The sequence below is a fragment of the Rhea pennata genome, chromosome Z, assembly GCF_028389875.1.
Source record: "Rhea pennata isolate bPtePen1 chromosome Z, bPtePen1.pri, whole genome shotgun sequence".
Classification (NCBI taxonomy): domain Eukaryota; kingdom Metazoa; phylum Chordata; class Aves; order Rheiformes; family Rheidae; genus Rhea; species Rhea pennata.
In genome coordinates, this window is record NC_084702.1 from 63,236,025 (window position 1) to 63,259,663 (window position 23,639).

General features: G+C 39.4%; 1 protein-coding gene across 1 annotated transcript; it reads left to right on the forward strand.

Moving 5' to 3' along the window:
• Window positions 1-863: 863 nt before the first annotated feature.
• On the forward strand, window positions 864-22,812 carry CDC20B (cell division cycle 20B). Its single transcript, XM_062600506.1, has 11 exons — window positions 864-905; window positions 1,424-1,640; window positions 3,414-3,535; window positions 7,215-7,299; window positions 10,498-10,608; window positions 12,280-12,476; window positions 13,329-13,423; window positions 16,398-16,626; window positions 17,749-17,874; window positions 18,604-18,721; window positions 22,649-22,812. Exons 1-11 carry the CDS (start codon window positions 864-866, stop codon window positions 22,810-22,812), a joined length of 1,506 nt encoding a protein of 501 aa, XP_062456490.1.
• Window positions 22,813-23,639: the final 827 nt, after the last annotated feature.

Consider the following 23,639-nt stretch of genomic DNA (forward strand, 5'->3'; position numbering starts at 1 on the left):
CTGTTTAGCCTGGAGAAGAGAAGACTGAGAGGGAATCTCATCAATGAGAACATGTATCTGAAGGGAGGTCCAGAAGTCCTTTCCAACCTCAAATCTTCTGTGATTAAGAAGTGTAAGATAACATTGAAAATAACATGAGCAAGCCTAACTGTTGATGAGAAGATTCAAAAAATAAGAAATGAGTGAAGTCCTTTAGGCAAAGGTCAGAACAATAGCCTGATCTCAAACAGCCAAAACACAGGTTTTACTGAATGCCCTTCTCTCAGGAGAATCTAGACTCAGGATCCTAAATGAAATGTCTGAAAATGCATTGGGTCTTTCAAAGGCCTGTGCATGAATAACGTCAATTTATTTTAATTCTCTGCCATAAGCTTTCTGTGTGACCTTGGCAAGTAATGAGTCTTCATTGTTTGATTATTATGATGATAGGGACTAGTGATACCACTTATGTCTTTGTCTTGCTTGTTCCTTGGGCCTTTTAATTTCTGTCAGGTTTTACCCTTTCCTGTTTTGCTGCTTTTTTTTTTTTTTTTTTTTTTTTTTTCTGTTCACCTGAGGTCATTGCCCATTGATTCAGGGGTACTTATCTAAGTAGAAAAATTTATATAGCTTGTCATTTAACTACTTTGGGTTTTTTCCTTCTCGCTTATTTGTAATATATTGCCTCTCTTTTCTTATGCTAAATAGGTTAAGTTCTTTAAGTTAGGTTCTTTAAGTATCCTGCTGATTGTTTAACTGGAAGTAATGATTCCTCTCCATTTCTAGCTTTGTTTAATCTGTGTTATCTTGTATCACAAGGAGAGTAGCTATTCCTCTTGTATTCTGAGACAGGTAAGTCTAGTTGCTCATTATATGAGGAAACTATGTTCCTTGAGTTGTCTCAAAGTGAAACAGTTTGCATGCAGGTAATTGAATTCACCTGTAATTACACCTTTGATGTAGAAAGTTCCCCATTTGAGCTCTTCAGGCACTGCATATTTGGTATTTCCCTCAGTAGTATATCTGCTGATTTTGTGAACTTGCATTTATATCAATTCAGATTCTACTATTTGCTTTTGGGGTTAGTTGTGGGAAGAGAAATCCATCTTGTCATGATTTGCTCCCATGTCCTGATGCTGTACAATTTGTGAGAAGAAGTCAGCCAGCTTTGAACATAGCAGTTGCCCTGCTCTGTATATGAAGCAGAGGCCACAGCTGCCCTTGCTTTGCAGAGGCTGGCCTGGGCAGAAAGTTTTCACCCAGGCAATTGCTGAAGCCATCCTCAGCCAAAGGTGTGTTTTTATGATATGCCACTGTGATGCAGCATAAGCCTGTTGGAGTGGCAGAGCAAAGCTTTCTTATGGGCGGACAAAACAGTGTAAAGGGACAGAACAATATGAAGTTGTGACTAATTTTGGTGATCTGGATCTCTTTCTTTATGCAGACCCCAGATTCCGGAAGGATCTCTTACTCCAGGTTTAAGAGTTCCATCAAGAAGAAGCTGACAGCCAGGGCTCCTGTGGCAAGTAGCCCTGTTGTCACAAGATGGCAGCAGCTGCACATAGGAAACAGCACAGAGGAGCTACACAGGGCCTCTCAGATGACAGTGCTTAGTGCATCTGGGGTGCCTCAGCTCATCAATGCACCTGGGAAGACTCCAGGTCAGTCAGAATGCAAAAGGAGTTTCATAATAGAGGATGGAGTCATGCAGCGGCTCCTGAAACGAACAGGAGAGTGGTATTCACTGAAAGGTTTGGGATGGTGTTCTAGCCTATCCCAGTGGAGCTTTTGCTATCATTATATGCAGCAGCAGTCTGTACAATCACAGAGAGAGTGAGCTCAGGGCCAACTTCCTTTCAGTAGAATTACACTGCTGATATGAGAGGAAAGCCCGGCCCAAGATTCCTGTTATCAGTGCACAGACAGTCTAGGACAGACATAGCAGGTCATACAGAGTTGATATCTGGAAAGGTGAAAGAAAAGAGGCCAAAACTTCATCCCCAACCAAGTAATTCCTCCTACAGAGCAACTCCTCTGCCTCAAAGATGGGGGCTGTATTGATCTGGATTCAAGTTGCACTGGACTATAACAATGTACAAGATGCATTACTGCATCTCCATGTCTGGAATAGTTGACAACAGCTGATAAGATGGTAGAGAGTTCATGCAAGTCTCTTCTTCCTTTCCCTCTGCTTTCTCTTTTTTCCTACACACAGCTACCCTAGACAAGGCCAAGTCTGCAGAACCTGGACCAGTCTGCATGCCTGGGTGTGATGGTGTACAGAGAGAATTTGCAGAAAACACAAGGCTATTTCTGTGCTCTTTTGTACACATAGATGGGATTTATGGGAGCAACAGATCTAGTGCTAGTTTTACACAGGTTATAAGGTCCAGCTCATGAACTGAATTCTGAGATGATCTGCTGAAGGACATACTTGCCCTATCTTTTTGTCTCCCCTCCACTGTTGTAGGCTTCGGGTGTTGACAAAGGTTCTGTCTGCCAAGGGAGCCATATTTAGAGGCTCTTTCTGAGAGCCATTTAGAGCACACATCAAATTTTCTGTACTCTGACTTGGTCTGGAGAAGAACTGACTCTGGAGGAGGCTATCCCTCTCCATGAACAACAGAGGGAGTTGAGGAAAGTTTAAAGTGAGCTTTTGAATTTACTGACTCTTAATTTTGGCAGTGCTGCGGGAAGATGAGGAAGAGTTTACCTGCTACATGTACATGGAGGAGTTTCCTGGAAGAGCTGTGGGACTAAGTAAGGCTCCAATTTCTTCATTAATGATGAAAATCTTAAGCAAATAAATGATCCTCTTTTTAGTATTCGGGATGCATTCCATGCTGCTTATGCATTCAGCAGCCATGGCTGCTGGGCACACTCACGAAATGCAGTACTATTCTCTTAAGCAGAATGTCACAGCTATTCAACAGTGTGCTCATAACACATTCTTATGTCTAGGAAATTCAAGTCCTAAAACAAAACAGATCCTCCTCTACTTAAGGTTCTGGAACAGCAAGCCCTACATTATTTCTCCAGCAGTGGTGAAAGCCTGAATGGTTCTGAGGTGCTGGGAAATTAGACATTGATTTCCTATGGGGGTAGGATCCTGTGAAAGCAGTTAATAAATCTAAGTCTATAAATCTGAGCTAAAGAAGTAAATCTGGACTCTTTAATTGTAGAGGGCATTGCTGATCTGACTTTTTTCAGATCCTTTTAGGATGAGATGAATTGTGCTGTAGAAGTGCCAACTTCCCTCCACTGACTATGAAGGGAGACCAGTGTGACTAGCTCAAATGTCATAATTTATATTGTCCCGCTTTTAGTGCATCAGATCTGCTCTTAGTATGAAAATCAGTGCTATTCTGAAAAGTACTTAACAAACCATCTCTATGTATTTTTAAAGGAATTATTTCTTAAAATTGGTTTTGCAGTGTCATCTCAGGTGCCTAACAAACTCTCTGTCAAGAAAAAAGTTGTGACTGTAGCTAGCAGTCACAATGTAGCAGACTTAGAAGGGAGAAACGACAGCAGAACTGAAATGGGGAAAAGGCAGGTGAGTAATACAACATTCAGATGCACAGGTAGGATATTTACTTTCCTAATGTGTTATGTTATTTTTGGCCTGGAATCCATTATATATGTGCTACATTATTAACATAGGGAACAGCAACAAGAGGAGGTTCCTTTAGGAAACATTTACTAGAGAAATATTGAGGACAATTGCTTTATCATTTATTTGGTTCAGCTTCTGTCTACTTCCTCCAAGCTATTGTCCTATGTACTAAAATTGAAACCAAGCTAATGAAACCCTCAAGATCTGTTTGTTACCTCTGAGGGAAAATGTATATTATGAAAAATATGCATGAAAACATGAATGACTCAGTTTTCTACTTGCTTTAATAACCACTATGTGTGAATATCATTTTTGCAGTTGTGAGGGATGCAGCTGTTCATTTTGTCACGTAGACATGAGATGCTAGAAACAATTTGCTAAAAGCTACCTTTCTGTGAATAACTTTTTTTTTTTCTTGACAATGAAAAGGAAAGGTCAGATGGTAACTCCTAATGATTCATGGCCATGGGTAGAAAAAGATATGAAATCTACTTACTGTGTGGAAAAAACTTCAGACCAGAGCTTGAGGTGAAAAAACTCAGACTGCAATAAGGGGGAGACAAATCTCTCATAACTGGAAGGAAGGAAGCAGTTGGAGCTGATTAGCTAGATAGGCGTGCTGGCTTTGCATTATCAATGGATCCTATAATGTTATATTGATTGGTGAATTTTGTGGACTAATACATCCATTGGATTTTAATGTTTAATGCTTTGAAATCTGTTCTTCCCATTTAGGTACTGTTTTTTATCACTGTTCAGTTTATCCTTTCATTTTGCTAATGGACACAAACTTTTTCTTCTCTAGGCTTTATCTTTTCCTTTTTAGTCATCTTAAACTTATGCACCAACCACCCACCTGTCTCTGTTCACTAACTTTTTTGGAAATTGAGTCTTTGAAGTATGGTGATGCTTGTCTGTGTTAGTAAAAGCTATTATCACATGGAAGTAAAAAACACCTCCCTCTTCTAATGCTATCTAACTGTGAGTATTTGTATATTACAGAATCATAGAATCAGTAAGGTTGGAAGGGACCTCTGAAGATCACCTAGTCCAACCCCCTTGAGCAAGCAAGGTCACCTAGAGCATGTTAGACAGGGTTGCATCCAGGCAGGCCTTGAATAGCCCCAGAGAAGGAGACTCCCAACCTCTCTGGGCAACCTGTGCCAGTGCTCCGTCACTCTCACAGTGAAGAAATTCCCCCTCACGTTCAGGCGGAACTTCCTGTGGTTCAATTTCTGCCCATTGCCTCTTGTCCCGTCACACGAGACAGCTGAAAAGAGTTTGTCCCTGTCTCCTTTACACCCTCCCTTTGGATACTTAAGCTGTAAGCTTTTAGTCAGTGACTGTACTTTATCCTGACTTGTGCTGTCCTTTCCTTGATTGCACCAATTGTAATCAGTATTGAAGTACTGATAGCTATTTTCATGTGGTTACTTTTCTGGTTTTTACTGCTGAGTAGGGATGCTTCACAGTTGTTCACTTAGTGGCCTGGCTTATGCTGGTTTGTAGTATTCATTCACTAGTATTACTGAGAATATTCACTGAGGATATCAAGCTCAGCCTCTGAAAAAAGGTAGTATCAGGACAGCTGACCTAATGAGATTGTTGAATGGTATCTTCTGATACTTGTACCCCTGAAGGTCATTGGATGTTACAAAAAAACTTGCTTTTATGTCATTCAGGGAATCTTGGTCCTTAGGGTAATCACTTTCCTTTCTTAATAAACAAAATATTCTGAAAGATTCTCTTTTCAACAGCATTTTTTTTGATCCTGTGGTCTCATTGGTAGAATAAATCCAAGCTGCATGGATTTAGTAATCTTAGATTAATCTATCTCACAGAGAAATGAAATTAAAACTTTTTGCAAAATAAGAACTTTCTTTCCTCCTTAAATTGGTCTTCTAAAAGGTGAGTAAATGTTATTGTCTTTATATATGAAATACTCTTACATAGAAAGATGAGGTGACTTACCTAGAATTACACTATGTTTGACAGGCAGAAGTTGAGTTAGAAGTAAGGTATTCAGACTCCTACCCTAAGGAGCACATAATTTCTCTAAGTGTGGTGTGGGTGTCTTTGAGATGACATCATGGGATTACCAAAACCCAAGTCCTGCCTAAAACCATTTGGAATGGTCGGTCCTGCCTAAAATCATAAGGAAATCTATTAATCTTTTCAAATATGGTAACTAATGACTATTTAATTTGTCCTACCTAGTAGCATAAAGGAGTGGGATGCATTGAAAATAAAACCTTCTCACATTCCAGAGAACATGTGTGGTCTCTTTGTGGGCCAAAATTTCTTCCCTATGTACACAGTAAGTTTTCCATAGAAATGTCTGCACTTTAGAGGGATACAGATCCAAACAATCTGATTAGCTTTCTGCCAAGTTGTCTATATAAATCATGGAGAAAGAGCCTCTCAGAGCAGAAAGCCTGCTGTAGAACAGCTGAGATATGTAAAGGAGAAACACTTCTTAGTTATGTTTTTTGTGAGACATTCTTGTTATTACAGCAGGGTTTTGAAGAGCAGCAACAATGGGTTTGCTTGGAAAGACTAGATTTCACAGACATTGGAAAAACAACGTAATGTTAATCTTGAGTGGCTGTTGAAAACGTCAACTGCATTTCCACCTGACTGAATAAAACATTGCAGATCAGACAGTTTGTTGACCTCTTGACAGTTACACAGAAACACTGTCATCAGAGCATTCAACTCAGTGAATAAACATTATGAAGAAATCCATTATTATTAGGGATGGGTGAAGAGATTCGTATCCCATATAAGTGATCTGAATCTTGGCCAAAAGCCTAAGCTAATTTTTTCTGAAGATGGGAAAAATTCCAATAAGAAGTTAGATCTCCATTTTCTTATTTTTCTGCTGCTTCATCTGTTCCTTTGACATCCCAAGAAAGGATAATCTAATAAAAATTCTTAATTCTAAGATTTCCTCTGTGTGTGTGTGTGTGTATGTATGTACAGATATATAAAATGTATTTATTTAGCACCAGGGACTTCAGACTGTAATAGTGGCTTAAGGAATAGGCTCATGGGGTCCAGGCTCTGCTGCTCTAGTTTGAAAGAGGACTCTGACATCCACCACAGTAGATTTCATACTAGAATCAATGATCTTGTAGTGTATGCACCAGAAACATGATCTTCTCATAGAGCAAATGTGAGGCATCAGATTTATTGCCTGCATGTGGAAAAGGGCATTGCGTGCACAGTGATGTTAATCTAAATGGCAATTTAAAAGAGGGCGCTAATTCAGCAGGTGACTTGTTACAGTATGTATGTACATACATACAGAGCCCTCTTCTATTGGTACGATGGCTATGTTCATAAAGCTTTTTCGGAGTTTGTCATCATTAGCAAATCAAAGTAGTGAATTGGTGTTTTATGAAAGGAAAAATGGTTGTTCTGGTTAAAGCATATGATATGAACATTAGTTTTTCATATTTGTTACTGATCTCCCTGTCTAAGAAAAAAGCTGTTATGAAGCTTTTATGTAAAGGGCATTGAGCCATTTGAGAGCTATGTTATACATAATACTTAAATATGTTTTGCTATGCATTCCTTTACTTACTGTACTTTTTTTTGCTTCATTTTATTTTCTCAGCTTCTGATGGTCCAAGAGGTTGGATTTAACCTTGCAGAAAGTGGTGGCATGAAGGTCTGTGAAAATATTAGTTGTGTTTGGAAAGGTAGGTTCCACTATAGGAAATACCCCTGTGTACACTGAACAAGATGATACAATAGGCTACACCTACACTAGAAAAGAAAACTGTTTGAGAATGGGATACAGAATAACATGAAGTGGCTAAGAGCTGCACTGCTTGAGGCTATTCCTCCTAGAGTTGCAACCACTTCTGAAGATGTGGTACTACACCTCCTTCAGCATAGTTAACTCTTGGCATTTTACCTGACTTTTCTTTGAGTGCTGTGGGACACCTTGGTGGCCCTAAAGCATCAATATTAATTTCCTGTTGGTTTCTCAGTTTCAAATGCCTGCGGGGTTGTACTGCAGCCTGGGCACAGGATATAAGGCCTGTACTATCAGATATGTGAGAATGCAAGACGGGCAAGGGATAGTGTTGGATAAGTGGAAGAAGCCCGACCTGGTCCAGGCTATCTATAGGGAAAGGCTACTGGTTCTAGTGTTACCCCTAGTTCAGTATGGCAGGGAGTTGATTGGTTTGCTCTAGAAAATAGATTCTGGGAATGAACTAGTATGCAGGGAATATGAATGATCAGTGGATCAGGACCCAGATGCGATTTGAGGAGCAATGGTGTATTATACAGATATTTTCAGAGTTATTTGGGCATGAGACAGTTCATTGCATATCAGAACAGTCTTCTGTGGTGTGTTCTCTTTGGACAGATAATTTGTTTTAGTGGTTATTTCTGCATACCTTGGATTCTTGCCAGTCAGGGCTGATTCAGGCTCCTGTGGTTTGTGGGAGTTTGTCTACGTGCATTGGTGAGGGTTAGTTTCATACATGCCTGATGGAGCAGTTCTGTGTAATCTAGCTGATCAGCAGACCTGCTTGTAGAGTGCTATGCCCGCAGACATGTCAGCTTCACATCAGGAAAATCTTTTTTAGTTTCAGGTAGCTGGTGGGAATGTATCCCTCTATCACTTAATTTGTTACTGTAGTTTTAAAGAACTGACTTTTTTCTGCTCCATAAACATGGGAACTTCTGGAACTATAAGGAAGTTTTATTTACCTACTTCTGAAAAAATAGTAGGTAGTGTGTGTGCATATATGTATATACGCATACTTAAGTGGCACAATTAGTTATGCAGGCCTGGGCAGTTTGTAATTCAGGATCTGGGTGTGACTCTGGTGGTATGTCCTCCTACTGGGTCTTCAAACCTGCCCATGTGAAAACAGTGAGAATTCCTCCACCCATCTTTCTACATACAAGCCCATGTTTAGTCGTAGTGCAAAAGAAACCAATATCTTCACCTTTATGAACCTTGTGGGCCTGCAGAAACAGATGCCTGTGAGCTTCTGAAATCTGTGTTTGTTGTTATAAATCTGCATCTCAAATATGTGCATCTCAAATACTTGGTTTCGTGAAGGCAGATTTTAGAGGAGAGGGGTCAGAGCTTACGCAAACTTTCATGAGCTTTCTCTGGTTTTGTATATGTGACAAGTCTTTGAGGAAAAATAGAGTGTTTTGAAGACACAGACAAGTCCCAGTTTGTAAAGTGATGTACTGATTGCCATATTGAGGCTTGTAGCCATTGTGTTAGGTGCTCCGCTCTGCAAGCAAAATTCACAAACTGGAACAAGATGTGCAAGTTCTTTAAGCAGTAATTAGGGATAAAGAAGTATGTTGGAAAGGGTTTGACGGTAGGCAGCATGATGCATAGGATCACTCTAAAGTCAATAGGAAATACTACAGAGAAAGCTGACTCACTGTTCTCCAAATAATTTAGGACATTTGGAGCCTGAGACAGGCCAGAATAAGATCTGATTCTTGTATGGGAGTAGAGCACTCCATGTTTTAGGCACTGGAGTTTAGCTGAATAAAATTCATTAGCAAAAATTTGAGTGAGGGCTAGCACTCAGCTGCCTCAGGGAAGAGTCCATCCTGTTAAACTAGACACAGGTTTTCTGTTCCTTATTCTCTCTTCAATGACAAAACTTCTGCATCTTAGCTTTGTAGGATCCTGGCTTCAGTAGGTAGTGAACACTGTCCTCTTGTGCTTACCTAAGCTAGGCCAGTCTACTGGTGATAAGGGCTTTCTCCTGAACTGTTAAGCAAGCCTTAAAGTAAGACTTGTACTCTGGATGAGGCAGCCAACAACCACTGCCACACTTATGTGGGCCATATGACTGTTGTATTAAATACAGTCTTTGAGAACACACTATTTTGAGGCACAGTTTATGAAACTTAAGTGGGCTTCAGAGGAGGTAGATACCTTTAGTGGATGTGGAGGCAGTATTTTAGGCATCTAAAGTGATTTAGTGAAGACAGATACACACAGACACAAAAGTGGTTAGGCATGATTTTTGTGAATTGCTCTGTTCTTCCATTATTCTGTTCTGATTCAATGATGATTTGTCTTTAAATAGAGAATGTTAGTTATTCTGTTAAATAATTTTTCTGCCTCCAGAGCATTTGCTATTTTTTCTAAACACTCTTCTCTGCAGAATTTTCCAGGAAGAAAGTCAAAATGCAAAGGAAAGTGCAGAAATGTGCATCTGCTTTGCACACTACAGCAAGATAGTTTTTTACACATAAATCTAACATTAAAAAATTCTTGTTGCTGATGATCTTTTTCTGCGGTATTTAGTGGTCTTTGCAGCAGTACATAGACAATGACCACAAAGGCTGACTCTTATGCTTGCTCTTACTGGTATTTTACTGCAGTTGCTTTTGTTTCTCACTTACACATTATCACAAACTTAGCGTGCTGTGATCAAAGCGGACGTGCTTTAAAAAACTTTTCCTGTGGTTAGGTATTGATGGGGGAGACTTTTTTGATGGGAAATTAAAAACAGAAAGCTAAAAAGCTTAACTGCCCAATGAGGGGGTTTTGAGGTGGGAGAATGTGTGAACCACTTTGCTGCTAACAATTTCTAACAAATTCTAAAGAGAAAAGGATGAAATAAAACCTGTTATGCTGTTCACTGTGATACAATTTAAGCAAAATATCGTGAACCTTATTCTGTGTTATAGCTGACCGAATTCATGTAGATATGAAAGAGTTGGAAAAAGGCAACTTTCATCTACTCTAGTGTGTCTTGTGTTTTGGGCATACCCAGGATAAACTAAATTTTTCTGACCTCTTCTAGACAGTGGACAGGCAAAAGTAGTGAGCATGTGAAAGGCTTAGACTTGTGGTGATTTGCATCACTGAATTTTGTGCTCTGAATCTTCAAACACAGAATGCCAAAAGGGGAGACGGAATGACTTTAGAGCTGTTACCACCATGAACCTTTTTGTACCATTGGAGCCAGAAGTGAGGCTTCATGTGTCTGGCTTACGCAATGATTACTGTAAGTTGTTGTTTACTTCTGTGTGGAACTTATTGCAGTGGTTGGGAATTTTCATGTGTGTTTCAAGGAAGATGGCAAGGGTATGTCCTTGTCAAATGGAAACCCTGCAAGACTTGTGTATGATGTCATTATACTTAGAAGTATGCACCTTTAAAACTGTCTGTCCCAGGATGTAATGATTACTGCTCAGACCTAATAATCTGTAATGTGTAACTCTCATGCAGTTTTGTTCATCTATGGATCTTAATACAACTTTCAAAACAAACAATATGATACCCCTGCTTGAGTTAAGGATGTACAAGCTATTACCCTTGGATACTTAGCACCTGCCAACATAGCGGCACCTTTATTGAACAGAGTTTGAAATCTATTGTTTTGGGACACATCAGTGACATGGTTTACAATTTAGATGATAGATACTGTATGAACTGTATTCTCAACTAAGTCTTTAGTGGTGTATGGACAAAGATTAAGCATGCACAAGTTATGCATGTTTTAACACTTTAAGTTCTAACAACCCTAATGTGCAGGTGTTACAAATTGCCCCATGAGTGTTTTTGCAGGTGTTTGTTAAATGTATGTCTATGAACAGGACAGGATAAAGCTTGTTTATATGCAGGTTGAGGCTAGACTCTTACCTGGATGATTTGTACCAGTTGTGTGCCAGGTGTGCCCAGGGAATGGCAGCATTAGCAGAAGTCTATGTAAATACACTTTTTAACATATTTATTTCTAGTTAGAGCAACTGGAGCCATAGTCAAACTACTGAGATTCAGTTGCTCTTCAGAGTGACTTTAGCTACCAAAGCATGATGTCGGACCTTGTCCTGTGGTAACATCTTCAGAGGCGCTGCAGAGTAATATTTAAGCTGCCTTAAATGGACAGCTGAGGATTTCCCTTGGCATGGGGAAGCATCTTTGATTGCTATTAAAGGTTGTATACAAACTCCTTCAGGCCTACCTGACATAGCAGGCTGCTCTGAGGCTAATCAGTCTGTTCAGTGACATGTCTTGCCAGGATCTGTAGGTGCATTGCACCTAATATCAGGAGTAGTAGAAACAATGTTTTCAGCATACTTTTTGCTACACCGTGCTCTGCCAGTGAAGTTCAGTTCACTTAATTTCTCTTCTGCCTTTTTTTTTTTTTGTATCACCTGTGGGGTAAATGTTACCATTGGCCTGAGGACGTAGGGGAGACTCTAGCATATAGAGTCATTCCTATGTATAACTATTTGTGTATTAGTAACATGAGTTACCTTGGAACAACAGTTTTCTTGGAACTGTAGTTACTGCTGGATGACCCTCATTTCTGGTAGCAGAAATTAGTGAGTGATGTGGCCATTCAAAACAAAGAGTGACAGATTAAAACTTTCTAAAGAGTGGAAGCTGTAAGTCCAATTCTGCTATACAGAACCCACTAGTTGCCTTGATAGACACCTTTGCTTGTTAAAGGTACTCTCTTTCATCTAGTTTTTCTCAGTTCATGTCCTCATTGAATAACAACTAGTAGTAATTTTGTAACAGTAATCTCTTGAAGTTGTCCCAGAGTTTAGGAAAAAAAACCCAAACCCTGTAGTCCTTTCCACTCCCTCCCTCACCAAAACAAACACCTCTTTCCCCAATCCTGTTACCTGCAACTTTACTGCAATAATTCTTAATAGCTTTGTTGTAGATCTAAACATACTGGACTGGAACCACAAAAATCTCATTGCTATTGCGCTAGGACCTGCAGCACACATCTGGAATGGAAGAACACTCCAAGGCATTGAAAGCATTGATTTGAATTCCAGTTCCAAATACATTTCCTCTCTGGCTTGGATAAAAGAGGGAACTTGCCTTGCAATTGGCACCAGCGATGGAGAAGTGCAAGTACTAGATAACTTGCTTTTTAGTCTTTTTTCCTTTTCTAATCTAAAGTGGCCACAAGAAAATTTGCATCATACTGTTTTTTTTTAAGAAAATAAACCAAAAAGGTTGGGTAAAATACAAAAACCCTCTACTGGAGACAGATATAGCATCTCCTTATATCATGTTATATCTCACTGAAATGGCTTGGTGCTCTCCAGTATTACCTACAGGTAAGGGTGCCTCTGAAACCACCTGTGTGAGAGGTAGTCACTGAACTAACAATTCAATTGTTCAGGGCCAATTAATTTTTTCCACTAGTAAGAGGAACCCCTTCATGACATTTTATCCAGCACAGACTATTCTTTGTTGCAGCTCTCTTGCTAAGATCACTTGTGACAGATGCCTTTAGAACCCACGCCAAAATTCTTCTTAGATTCACATGCCAAAATTTGATGTCAGTCAGATTAGACAAACATCTGACAGCTGTAATAGGACAATCCTATCATCCAAAGATTTTAGTGGGATGTTGGCTGTGATGCTAGATAATATGGAGAGCTACCTGATGCAGTCTTGAGTCAGCAGTCTGAATGTAATCAGGTCAATGATTTCAGGTGTGGATTTCCAAATACTGGCACTTAAATGGATAGCTTTAAACTCAGATACGTACATTGCCTTTAATTTCTACTGACTTCAGCATTGGTGGTATAGGGATCAAAATTTGGAAATATTTCTTCATGTCTTAGTTGTGAAATGAGTGATCTTGAGGCCATCCATATATCAAATCAGAACTGAGCAGTGACTTACCTGCAAAGAAATTAAGTTAAAAATCTTTTTTCTTTGTGTTAAATTTGTGTGTGTTTTTTGGTTTGGCAGCTGTGGGACATTGAAACAAAAAAGAGATTGAGAAATATGTTTGGTCATCTGTCTGTAGTTGGAGCTCTGAGCTGGAATCATTACATTCTAAGCAGGTGAGTGGTACAACATATTGACAGAAAGAGTCCTGCTCTTTTTACTTAGACAAAAGTCCCAATCATTTTAACTGTTTTCTTTGACTTTGCTTAAAGGTGTGTTATCCTGTCTCTCTACTTACCTGCCTTCTCAGAAGTCATATGTAGATTTACTGCCTGGCAGGAAGGCAAAGGGAATTGCACGTCCTCTTTAGTCCCTCTTTCTTATTTACCTCCCAGAAAGCTGCCACCACTTGCAGAATTTCACTAGAATGTGGAGACTGTGGCTCTGGTTTTGTTCAGAGCTTGAGCTCTATCTAAATGATGTTGCCTCCAGTGGATCTGGACTCATAAAACAAACAAACAAAAAAAAAAAAACCCAGGTGGAGAATGACATGGAGCTCAGACTGTTCCTCCATTGATAAGAAGGCTGCATCTATCCTTTCAGGTGCACAGTGAGGCACAGCTGCTATAGAGTTGCACATCTCCAGCTGTGTAGCTCTGAGGAAAGGCCAATTCATTGCTTCCTACAGCCTGAGATCTACTTTGAGTGAGGATTAAAATGGATGGTCTTTGCTCTGCTGAGGGTGGGTTTTTATACTAGCTTGTGAATGTTTTGTATTTAGGGATCACTTCAGTGTGGAGCTTCAGATTAGAATGGCTAAACATGCTTTCTCTTGCTCTTTTTCCTTGCGTTTTTTGGTTCATATCTTTTCTCCAGGCTTGAAGGGCTGAGGGGAGGCTGGTTTATGATGGATAATTCTGTTTTAAAGTTGTATGATAGTCTTCTGTTTAAACTCTGTAATAATAGTAAGAGTTGACTGACTTAAACTTCAGTGTTAAACTCAAAATGAAACTAATGTTACGGGATAGGCACATTACTTTAAAGAAGTAGTTTTGTTTTGACTTCACAGTAAGAGTCTGTGGCTTTTGATTGTATTGCATCTGGGTGGAGTAAGGTACAAGGATATCAACTGAACAATCGGTTAATTAAGGGCTGTGACCTTTAGAATAGGTCTTCTGAGTGAGTTAAGTTACAGGGATGAGGCTTGAACGTGCTATTACTGCCAAGTGGCGTAACCTTATTGCAGTATGCATTAGTTCCAGTTTGTATTTCAGCTTGGCCAAATGAGCGCAAATAGGAGAAACTTAAAATAATTGATAATGAAATTCAGGATAAGCCTGTGAATTACAGTTACTGTTGATAGACTACGTTGAAATAACACTTATAAAATGTGTGAGGTTTGGCAACTACTGATCAGTCATTCTAAAATTATGGGAGTCTAAATATTTATATAAGTAGAAAGACAGACATGGAGTTAATATTATTTGTCACTAAAATAAGAGAACTGTTCTCACACCAAACTGCTATGGACAATTGACTCTCTGGGATTGTATTGACTTTAGTAATGCTTGTGGTCAGAACAGTCCAACAACACATCCTCATGAAACTATCAGTATATTTTAGTATCATAAATTAACCTGTCATGAAGTTTTATGGATTTTGATTTGTTTTTAGTGAAACAGATGTCATCTATCTTGAAGGCAAGTAATTCTGATTTCTTATGACAAGCAAAAAACTTTCTAGTGCTAACACTCTTAGCACTAGAACGACCAAAAATCTCACTATGGTCAACACTGGCAATTCAATTCTGTTTCTGTTGGTAGATTTCTGTTTATCATATAATAGGAGAAGTCTGTGTCATCACTTGCCTCCTGCAGATTCATCTTTGCATATTCCAATGTATCTTTATAGACATTTTCCATGAATATTCATGTGATATTCACTGACTGACTGGTTGGTTGGATTCTCTCATGCTTTGGTAGATTTCATTGGTTTCAAGAGCTTGGCAAGTCTGTACAATAGAAGCATAATAGAATGACTCTGCAGTCAGTCAGTTCTGTGTATGCATTTTTGGAGCTTCTAGATAGCTCAGCTAGTATCTGAAGATTTTTTAAGAGCTAGTATAGGAAAGTCTTCAGTCATTTTTCCTTAAAATAAATATATTGCAGTAATGTGAGATACATAGCTTTCAGATGTCCAGGAAGTTAACAATAAGTTTCTCAGTGTCATCAGAATGGATGGAAGTGTGAATTTCCATTGGGAAGCTCTTTTTTTATGTCGTAGGTTTAATGTAGGTATTATCCTTAGAAAGACAAGAAAAGATTTATGCGCTGTAAGATATTTTCAGTATTTTTAATTCAACTCTTATATTGATGTGTAAAATCCAGGAGCTAAGCTGTAACAGTAGCTGTGGTTCCAAGCAGGGTATTTCTTCCTTTGGTAGACTGATGATACTGGCTGTAGTAGCCAAGTAGCCATACAGAAATGGAGAGTGTAACCTCTGGGACACATAGTTCACCCTCTGTATAGGGAGTAAAGGAGTGGTCCCCCAGAGGTAGAACCATGGATCTGTTTCCAAATAGGCAATTAGTGTGAGTAAGTCAAACTGTGACAAGTAGAGGTGATTGGTACAAATTCTCCTTCAGCCTGAAAATAGAAGGTGGGAAGGGGAGGAAGGACAGAACCAAAGATGACACTGTTACTCACTGATAAGCCCTTTCTCAGAGCAATGAAATTATATACTGCCTCTTTTTTTGGAGTAGAGTCATATCTGGCCTTGGCAAAACTGATGTTGTAAAACAGTACTTTTGTGAAGAATAGGAAAGTTCATGTTAAATAGCTAACAGTTAAACAAGGTACAAACCAGTGTCATACATTGCAATATATCTTCAGGAAAATGAAAACTAATGGAGAACAGCTTTTCTGCCTGGCCTGTACTGAGCAGCTGGTTGGTATAGTTGCTTTCTATTGTCAGTCACCTCCACAGTCTGGGGACGCTTTTGATTCTGATTTTCCTTGCCTCTTATTTCAGTAGTGTTCTACACATGTGTTCTCCTCGATGGTTTGCTTCAGAAACCACAGAGGAAACATCAAAGTGACAATGTAGCTTGTCTTTGACGTCAAATCCATGCTGTCTTTTCTCCTCTACAGTGGTTCAAGATTAGGATTTATTCATCACCACGATGTTCGGGTTGCTCAGCACCATGTTGGGACTCTTTGCCAAAACAAACAAAGCATTTGCAGCCTAAAATGGTCATTAACCAACCAGTTTCTGGCAAGTGGGTCTAGTGATGGAATATTGAATATTTGGCCTAGTGACCCGGGTGTGAAAGTGCAGTCACAGCCACTGAAAACCATGCCTCATTCCTCAGCAGTCAAGGTATGTGGAAAAGGAATAGCTGGAATAGCTGGTCGTCTAGTGCTCATATTCTCATGAAACCATATTGCTGATGTAGACAGTCATGAAACTTTTCCCATCATCTTGGTGATCTCTAATTTCTTCTCCCCTTATTGTGATGCAGTGAATTTTAAGACCCATTCTCCTCATGCAGTATTCTTAGTCACAGGTAAGTTTGCTAATGCTTTGACTGATTTAGGAATTTTTCCTGGATTAGTAGGCCTTTTATAAATGTCATACCAAACAAATAATTTATAGCCTCCTCTTCCTTGCTTTGTCTTGCACAGAGAACTTTGGTTGCACAATACCTACAAGTAAAAAACCTAGATCTTTTAATTATTGAAGTTGACTTTTAGAAAATTCTCTCTGCAGAAATTTTGTATGTAAAGTTTCTTTTGTCTTCCTGTCCATACTTTCATTTCATCATATAACAGCTGGGAGCAAAGGATCTAAAGTAAGAAATTAGAAATGAGGCAGCTTAGATTCCTCATCTTAAGGTCCCAGTCTGTACAGGAGATAGGATAGATATCAGCAGTGAGAGACAGGGGAGTCTAGCATCTATAAGCTGCTTATTCTCCCAGAAAAGCCTGAGACTGGATTGAAACACTGATAGTTAAGGATCAGAGGAAGTTGTTGGAATAGCTGAAATTCAGTTCTTAGCTTTCCTTCAGGGTAGAGCCTGGGGCTCAGGAGTATCCTAGGTGTATCTTGGAAGAAACCAGGACTGTAGTTAAGCCCTGTAAGTCATGTTGTGTGGTGTTCCCTGATGGCTTGGTTTAGGTGGTAAGTCAGATGGTAATCTCTTCTGGCACTGAAGTATGAATCTGTGACCTGTGAAGTGTAAGAAAGGAAGCTGGAGTTTTATGGGCTTGTGTGAAGACAGTGTAGGCTACTGTGAAGCAATGGCAAAGGAAACCTGAAGCGGCATTGGAGTTTTGGGATCCTGTGTGTGTGTATATGAAGAGAATGATGTGCAGTGAATAAAAGAAAAAGGTACATTTGGATGCTTCTTGCAGTTCATTTCTCCAACCTGGCTTTTAAGCAAAATCCATTCCCCTCTTTTCCAGCTAATGTCCTAGTCTTTCTGGCATCTGTTTTCTTTAGGCTATGAACTGGTGTCCTTGGCAGTCCGAAATCCTTGCTACAGGGGGTGGAATGAAAGATGGGATTTTGCGTGTCTGGGACATAAATTGTGAGAAAATCATCCAAAGTGCAGCTACGGATTCTCAGGTGAAATGATGAAATGTCTGCATATTTTCGCTATGGTCGTCTTGTATAGCTGTGTTACTTTGGCAAACTCCCGCTGGCTTTGACGGCAGTTCTGTAGACAGAGGAACAGCAAGATTTTCTCTGGAGAAGCATTTCTGCTACATTTGAAACTGCAGTGTGTGATTGGACTCAGAAGCAGTTTGTTTCTCATTGACTGTTTCTGTCTCAAGTGGTTGAAGAGGAGGTAGTCTCGCAGCCAGACACTTTTCATCATCTTTTCCTTATTAGCAGTGATGGTTTTGGCCAAAACTCAAATGAGGAGAGAATGTTGTGGAGGAGGCAAAATTCCCAGAGTGCTGGGGTGGGGAGAGGTGTAAAAGTCAGAGGGCAAACATCAGTGTCTGGAGTTTGAATGTTTAGAGACAGAGGATCTGAATCTCAGCTGAAGTAAAGTGGTATAACTATTGTTGATTCTCCTGGATCCATGCCAACTTACTCAGCTGAGAATCTGTCTGAAGGGCTTTAGTTTGATACTGGTAGGATACAGTCATGTTTAACTGGGACGATGATGCAGCTATACTTTGAAGTGTTGTCGGAAGTGAGATGAGCCTTCTAAATAAGTAAATATCCTGCTGAGGCTATTTCTCAGTAGCTTGTTTAAGCATTACGTATGGCATAGCAAATTTCAAATCTACTGCATAGTGTTTAAACCCTTTCTGAGAACTAAAGCAGATTTTTAAATTGTAATAGATTTGTTCCTTGCTTTGGTTACCCAAAACCAGTGAACTGATGACTGGACAAGGCCTTCCTGGAAATCAGATGATAATATGGAAGTATCCTATGCTTATCAATTCATCAGAACTCTATGGCAAGTATTCAGTTAATAGTTTTAACTTTCAGTTAACTATCTTTCTGCCTAATCGATATGACTTTGCAAATACATACTTTATGTATTTAAGTAAAATAAAGCTGAAAATATTACCCACACATCCTATATCTACCTACATGTATGCATTCACATAGTCCTGATACATGGGATTGGAACTGTCAACTTTAAGCTTTTTATAAACTGCTGTTGTAAAATGCCTTGGTTTTAATGATGGGATTCTCTCCTATCATATCTGAGACCATACCAGCTGCAGGATGTGGAGTCCCACCTCTCCTTAAGATTTACTGGAGTGGGGCTAAGTGTGCTAATGTCAAGTTGCTTCCATATATTTTAGGTTGATTACCCCCTAGATGATACAAACTGGATGTGGGACTTCAGTATTGCCACTCATAAGGAAAGGATACTGGACCAGCTTCCAAAGAAGTTTGAAATAAATCTTCATATGTTATTTAGAGCTGTCTAGGTTTAAATGAATGATTTTTGTCTGAAGTATTGTAAAGCAACTTCTTTTTCTTGTACTGTACTGATAGCTAAGGAAAATGGAGTTTCCTTGCAGCTCTTAGTACCAGTCCATAGAGATGTAGTGCTAGACTGTATATCAGAATTCTGTGGGGGATCAGTATTGGCTCCCATCTTTAACTTATACATCAGTGACCTGGATGAAGGGACAGAGTGCCTCCTCAACAAGTTTGCTGATGATGCAGAATGGGGAAGGGTGGCTGATGCATCAGGAGGCTGTGCTGCCATTCAGAGGGACCCTGACAGGCTGGAGAGATGGATGGAGGGGACCCTCATGAAGCTCAGCAGAGGGAAGTGCAGAGTCCTTCACCTAGGAAGAAATAATATCATGCAGTAGAGGCTGGGGGCTGACCTACTGGAAAGCAGCTCTGTGGAGATGGACCCAAATGTGCTGGTGGGCAACAAGCTGACCATGAGCCAGCAATGTGTCCCTGTGGCCAGGAAGGCCAATGATATCCTGGGGTACATTAGGAAGAGTGTCATCAGCAGGTTGAGGGAGGTGATCCTCCCTCTCTATGCAGCCCTGGTGAGTCCAAGCCTGCAGTACGGTGTCCAGTTCTGGGCTCTCCAATACGAGAGAGACATGGAGCTATTGGAGCCAGGGCTGCTAAGATGATTAAGGTACTGGAGCATCTCTGCTATGGGAAGAGGCTGTGAGAGCTGGGCCTGTTTAGCCTGGAGAAGAGAAGACTGAGAGGGAATCTCATCAATGCCTACAAATACCTTAAGGGAGGGTGTCAAGAGGGTGGGGCCAGACTCTTTTCAGTGGTGCCAAGTGATAGGACAAGAGGCAATGGGCACAAACTGAAATACCGGAAGTTCCTCTGAATGTAAGGAAAACTTCACTGTGAGAGTGACAAAGCATTGGAACAGGTTGCCCAGAAGTTACGGAGTCTCCTTCTCTGGAGATATTCAAAACCCACCTGGACATGATTCTGTGCAAGGTGCTCTAGGTGAGCCTACTTGAGCAAGGGGGTTGAACTAGATCTCTAGAGGTCCCTTCCAACCTCAACCATTCTGTGATTCTGTGAAAATTATTCTTTGCTATTGATCCTTCTTGTAGTTAGTGCTTGCTGTCACTCCCATCCATTGAATTTCATTTATTTCAGTCTTAATGGAGGAGATCCAACAGAAGCATCTGAATTTTATGGAAAATACAAATTATTTCAGCACTGGCAGCATTTTTGCAGGTTTTTTTCCCACACTCAGTAACAATGGTATGTCCAAATAAGTGTTTGACTTTTCCACCTAACAAACATATTTCCAAATAATTTTTGCACTCCACTAATGCATTTGAAGGCATTGATTAAATTTTAATATATGCTGTTTTCTGGGATGCTGTTCTGGGAACCAGGGACTTGGGTTAAACACTAATCTGTAAGGGGAAAGCATATCCAATACAAAGATGGAAGAGAAGGCATGTGGATTACACGTTATCCTTGTGTAATGCTACTTTATCCTGCTTTTCTTTCCTTATCCCTACTCGTTTATGTATAGCTCTAAAGGTAGCTTGCTCTGAGAAATGATCTGGAAAGTGACATGAGGGAAATGACTCAGTAGATCTGCAGACTAGAAATGTAAAATCTATGTTTAGTCTTTACTGTAGCTACTTAACTGCTCAAGTTTCTCAAATCTGTGTATGGATCTTGAATGCACAATTTACAATGAAAAGATTTACTTTTGAGGATGTGTAGTGCAAAACACTTACATAGTAAATCAAATGCATTAGTAATGTGAAACTGGAGTGTTACTTATCTTCATGTTTCCTATTCAGTTTACACATCTGCAAGAACCTAATTTTCCTGAACAAAAAGATCAGGTAATTACTACATGGATAGTTCTACTTATGGAGACTCTTGCAACCAAGAAATTGGATGTTGGAGAAAATTGTCAATGTTAAAAATATGTTTGGAAAAAATACGGTGTTAATTTCAGGATGGCTCTAAATCAGTCTCAGACACCACATGATTCTGCACCAAAAGAAATTGTCATTATTGCATTTCATTATTACATTCTACTGTGAATTGCTGAAGACCTCAGCTGACAACTCAGCGCTATGAGCTATTGTTGAATACTTTAGTAATTTTCCTTGCCTACTAGAGAGCACTTTGAAGTAGAACAGCTGGAAGAATTTTTTTAAAGCATGAAGTCCTTCTTTGGGATAGGAACTTCTGACAGAGCTAGGAGCATAAGCTGCTAGATAATTTTAGATTTAAATTTCCTCCTCTCAAAGTTTGTTTTACCTCAAGGAAAGCACATAAACAGAACATTTGTTTTGAAAAGTAGCTAAATGTAATCTTGAGACCGTGAAATAACTCTAGTCTTTTCCACTTAGAAAACATGGAAATGAAGAATTTCTGTGGTTTTGATTTCTCTTCAACTCTCCTTCACTTATTTGTGTCTGAAACTATTAATGAAATTTCAGTTAGTAAGTGAATATTTTTGGATGCCTCTAAAGACTACATCTCTTCAAAGTTATTGCGGATACTGAAAGGAGAGGTTGTTAAGAGTTGTGTGGTGTGAGCTCATGGTCATCAATGTTGACAAAATGGTGTACCCTTCAATAACCTGAGAAGGCTCCTAATTTCTTTTGCCCCAAGTGCCTAAAAAGCTCATGGTGTGACATTGTATGCAAGATCGTACAGGAGGTCTGTGACAGAGCAGTAAAGCATAGGTTTCAGTGGTCTCTGTTTAATATCAGATCCTTGTTTGGCCATCAGGTTAAAACTCTTTTGTATTGAAGAACCACCTTGTATAAACAGGTTAATGAGGGTTTTTTGTTTTTCACATTTTTGTATTGCTAGACTGATGTAGCTTCTAGCTTTCAATATCTAGCTCCCAAAGTTTATTACGACTACGGACAAACTCAATATATAATTCAAATAAGTTATTCAGTTACTCGTTATTAGAAGATCTCCTTAATAGTAATAACTCTGCAGCTGGAGACACTATCTCATAGTTGTTGGATCAACAACAAACTGTCTGCAAACCATATACAGCCAGATGGGAATGCTCAGCCATGAGACACATTACCAAACGCAGATGAGATTCGTATGGTAAATGCAGTGGGGAAGTGAGAGTTCAGGTTTAATGTTCTTCTTAAAAGTCTTCTCAATGTGATATAGTTCTTCCTTGCTGTTAAAACCTGGTCCCTAATATGAAAAAAAAAAAAAAAAAAAAACTGCCTTCAGTTCCTTTTTAATGTGAATGTGCACTCTCTAGATAAGGCAGGATTCAGTGAAAAAATGCATCTTATGCAGCACATTTAGCTTTTACAGTGGAAATAAAACAAGCCATACCATGAGTGGGTGATGGTGAAAGTGCACTTTGTCTCAGTGTAAAATTGTAACACATCTGAGTATTTTATATGCATATTTTATTTTGCAGGTCACAAAGGGAGAGTGCTGCATGTAGCCCTGAGCCCAGATGAGAGCAGACTCTTTTCTGTGGCAGCTGATGGGACAGCTTGTGTGTGGAAATGCCATGAGCCTGAGGAGAGCAGATGCACTAGCAAACCGTTTTCTAATGGTTATCTGAGCTCATTCTTGTGACTTCTTTTCCTTGAAAGCAAGTGATTAAGTGCATTTGGCCCATTCAATTAGGGATATATATGTTTCTTCCAAATGAAACATAGCAAAAAATAGCATTGTATTTTCATGAGAAAGCAATTTTGTTTTCATGAGAAAGCAATTTTCCTCATCAGTTAATAGTCATGTAGAGTGCTAGTAACTTGTCTCATTCACAGTAGAGGAAAAATATTGCAACTGAAAAATAACATTTATTTTCATTAAGCTAGCAAGCAGGAGTGGAATCTTCCCTGTGTGAAGTGCCAGCCTAAAATCTTAGGTTCTGCTTTTAGCTATGGCTCTTGTGTGTTCCCAGTGAAGATGCTAAGATGATATAAAACTACATGCCCCTCATGTAAGTAACCTTGAGTCATTCAAGGGCTAGAACTAGCAGAGACCAGTCCAGGGGACCGTATCATTTTACACATCACATAGATCACAGTGCAAAAGAGAACCTGTTTAAATATTTCTTGACACCCAGCCTAAATACATAACTCTAAATAATTTAAAAATCATTTCTTGTGAATTCTCTATTGTCCTCATAGCAGCAATGAGGACTGGATTTATTAGAAAACTGCCTTCTACTGGATTTTGAATTGTTTCCTTAAACTCACTTATTGTATGTGATAGATATTTGAAGATACAAGTACATGCATACTTGTTTCTATTCTGCATATATTCTGCATGTTCTATTACTGCATATAATTGTGTAATCAACTAAGAAGCCTGATAAGCAGAATCAAAGAGGCATTCTGTCTGGGTCGAACACAACAGTTAGTTCATTTAGCCCATATGGATACCAGTTTAATTTA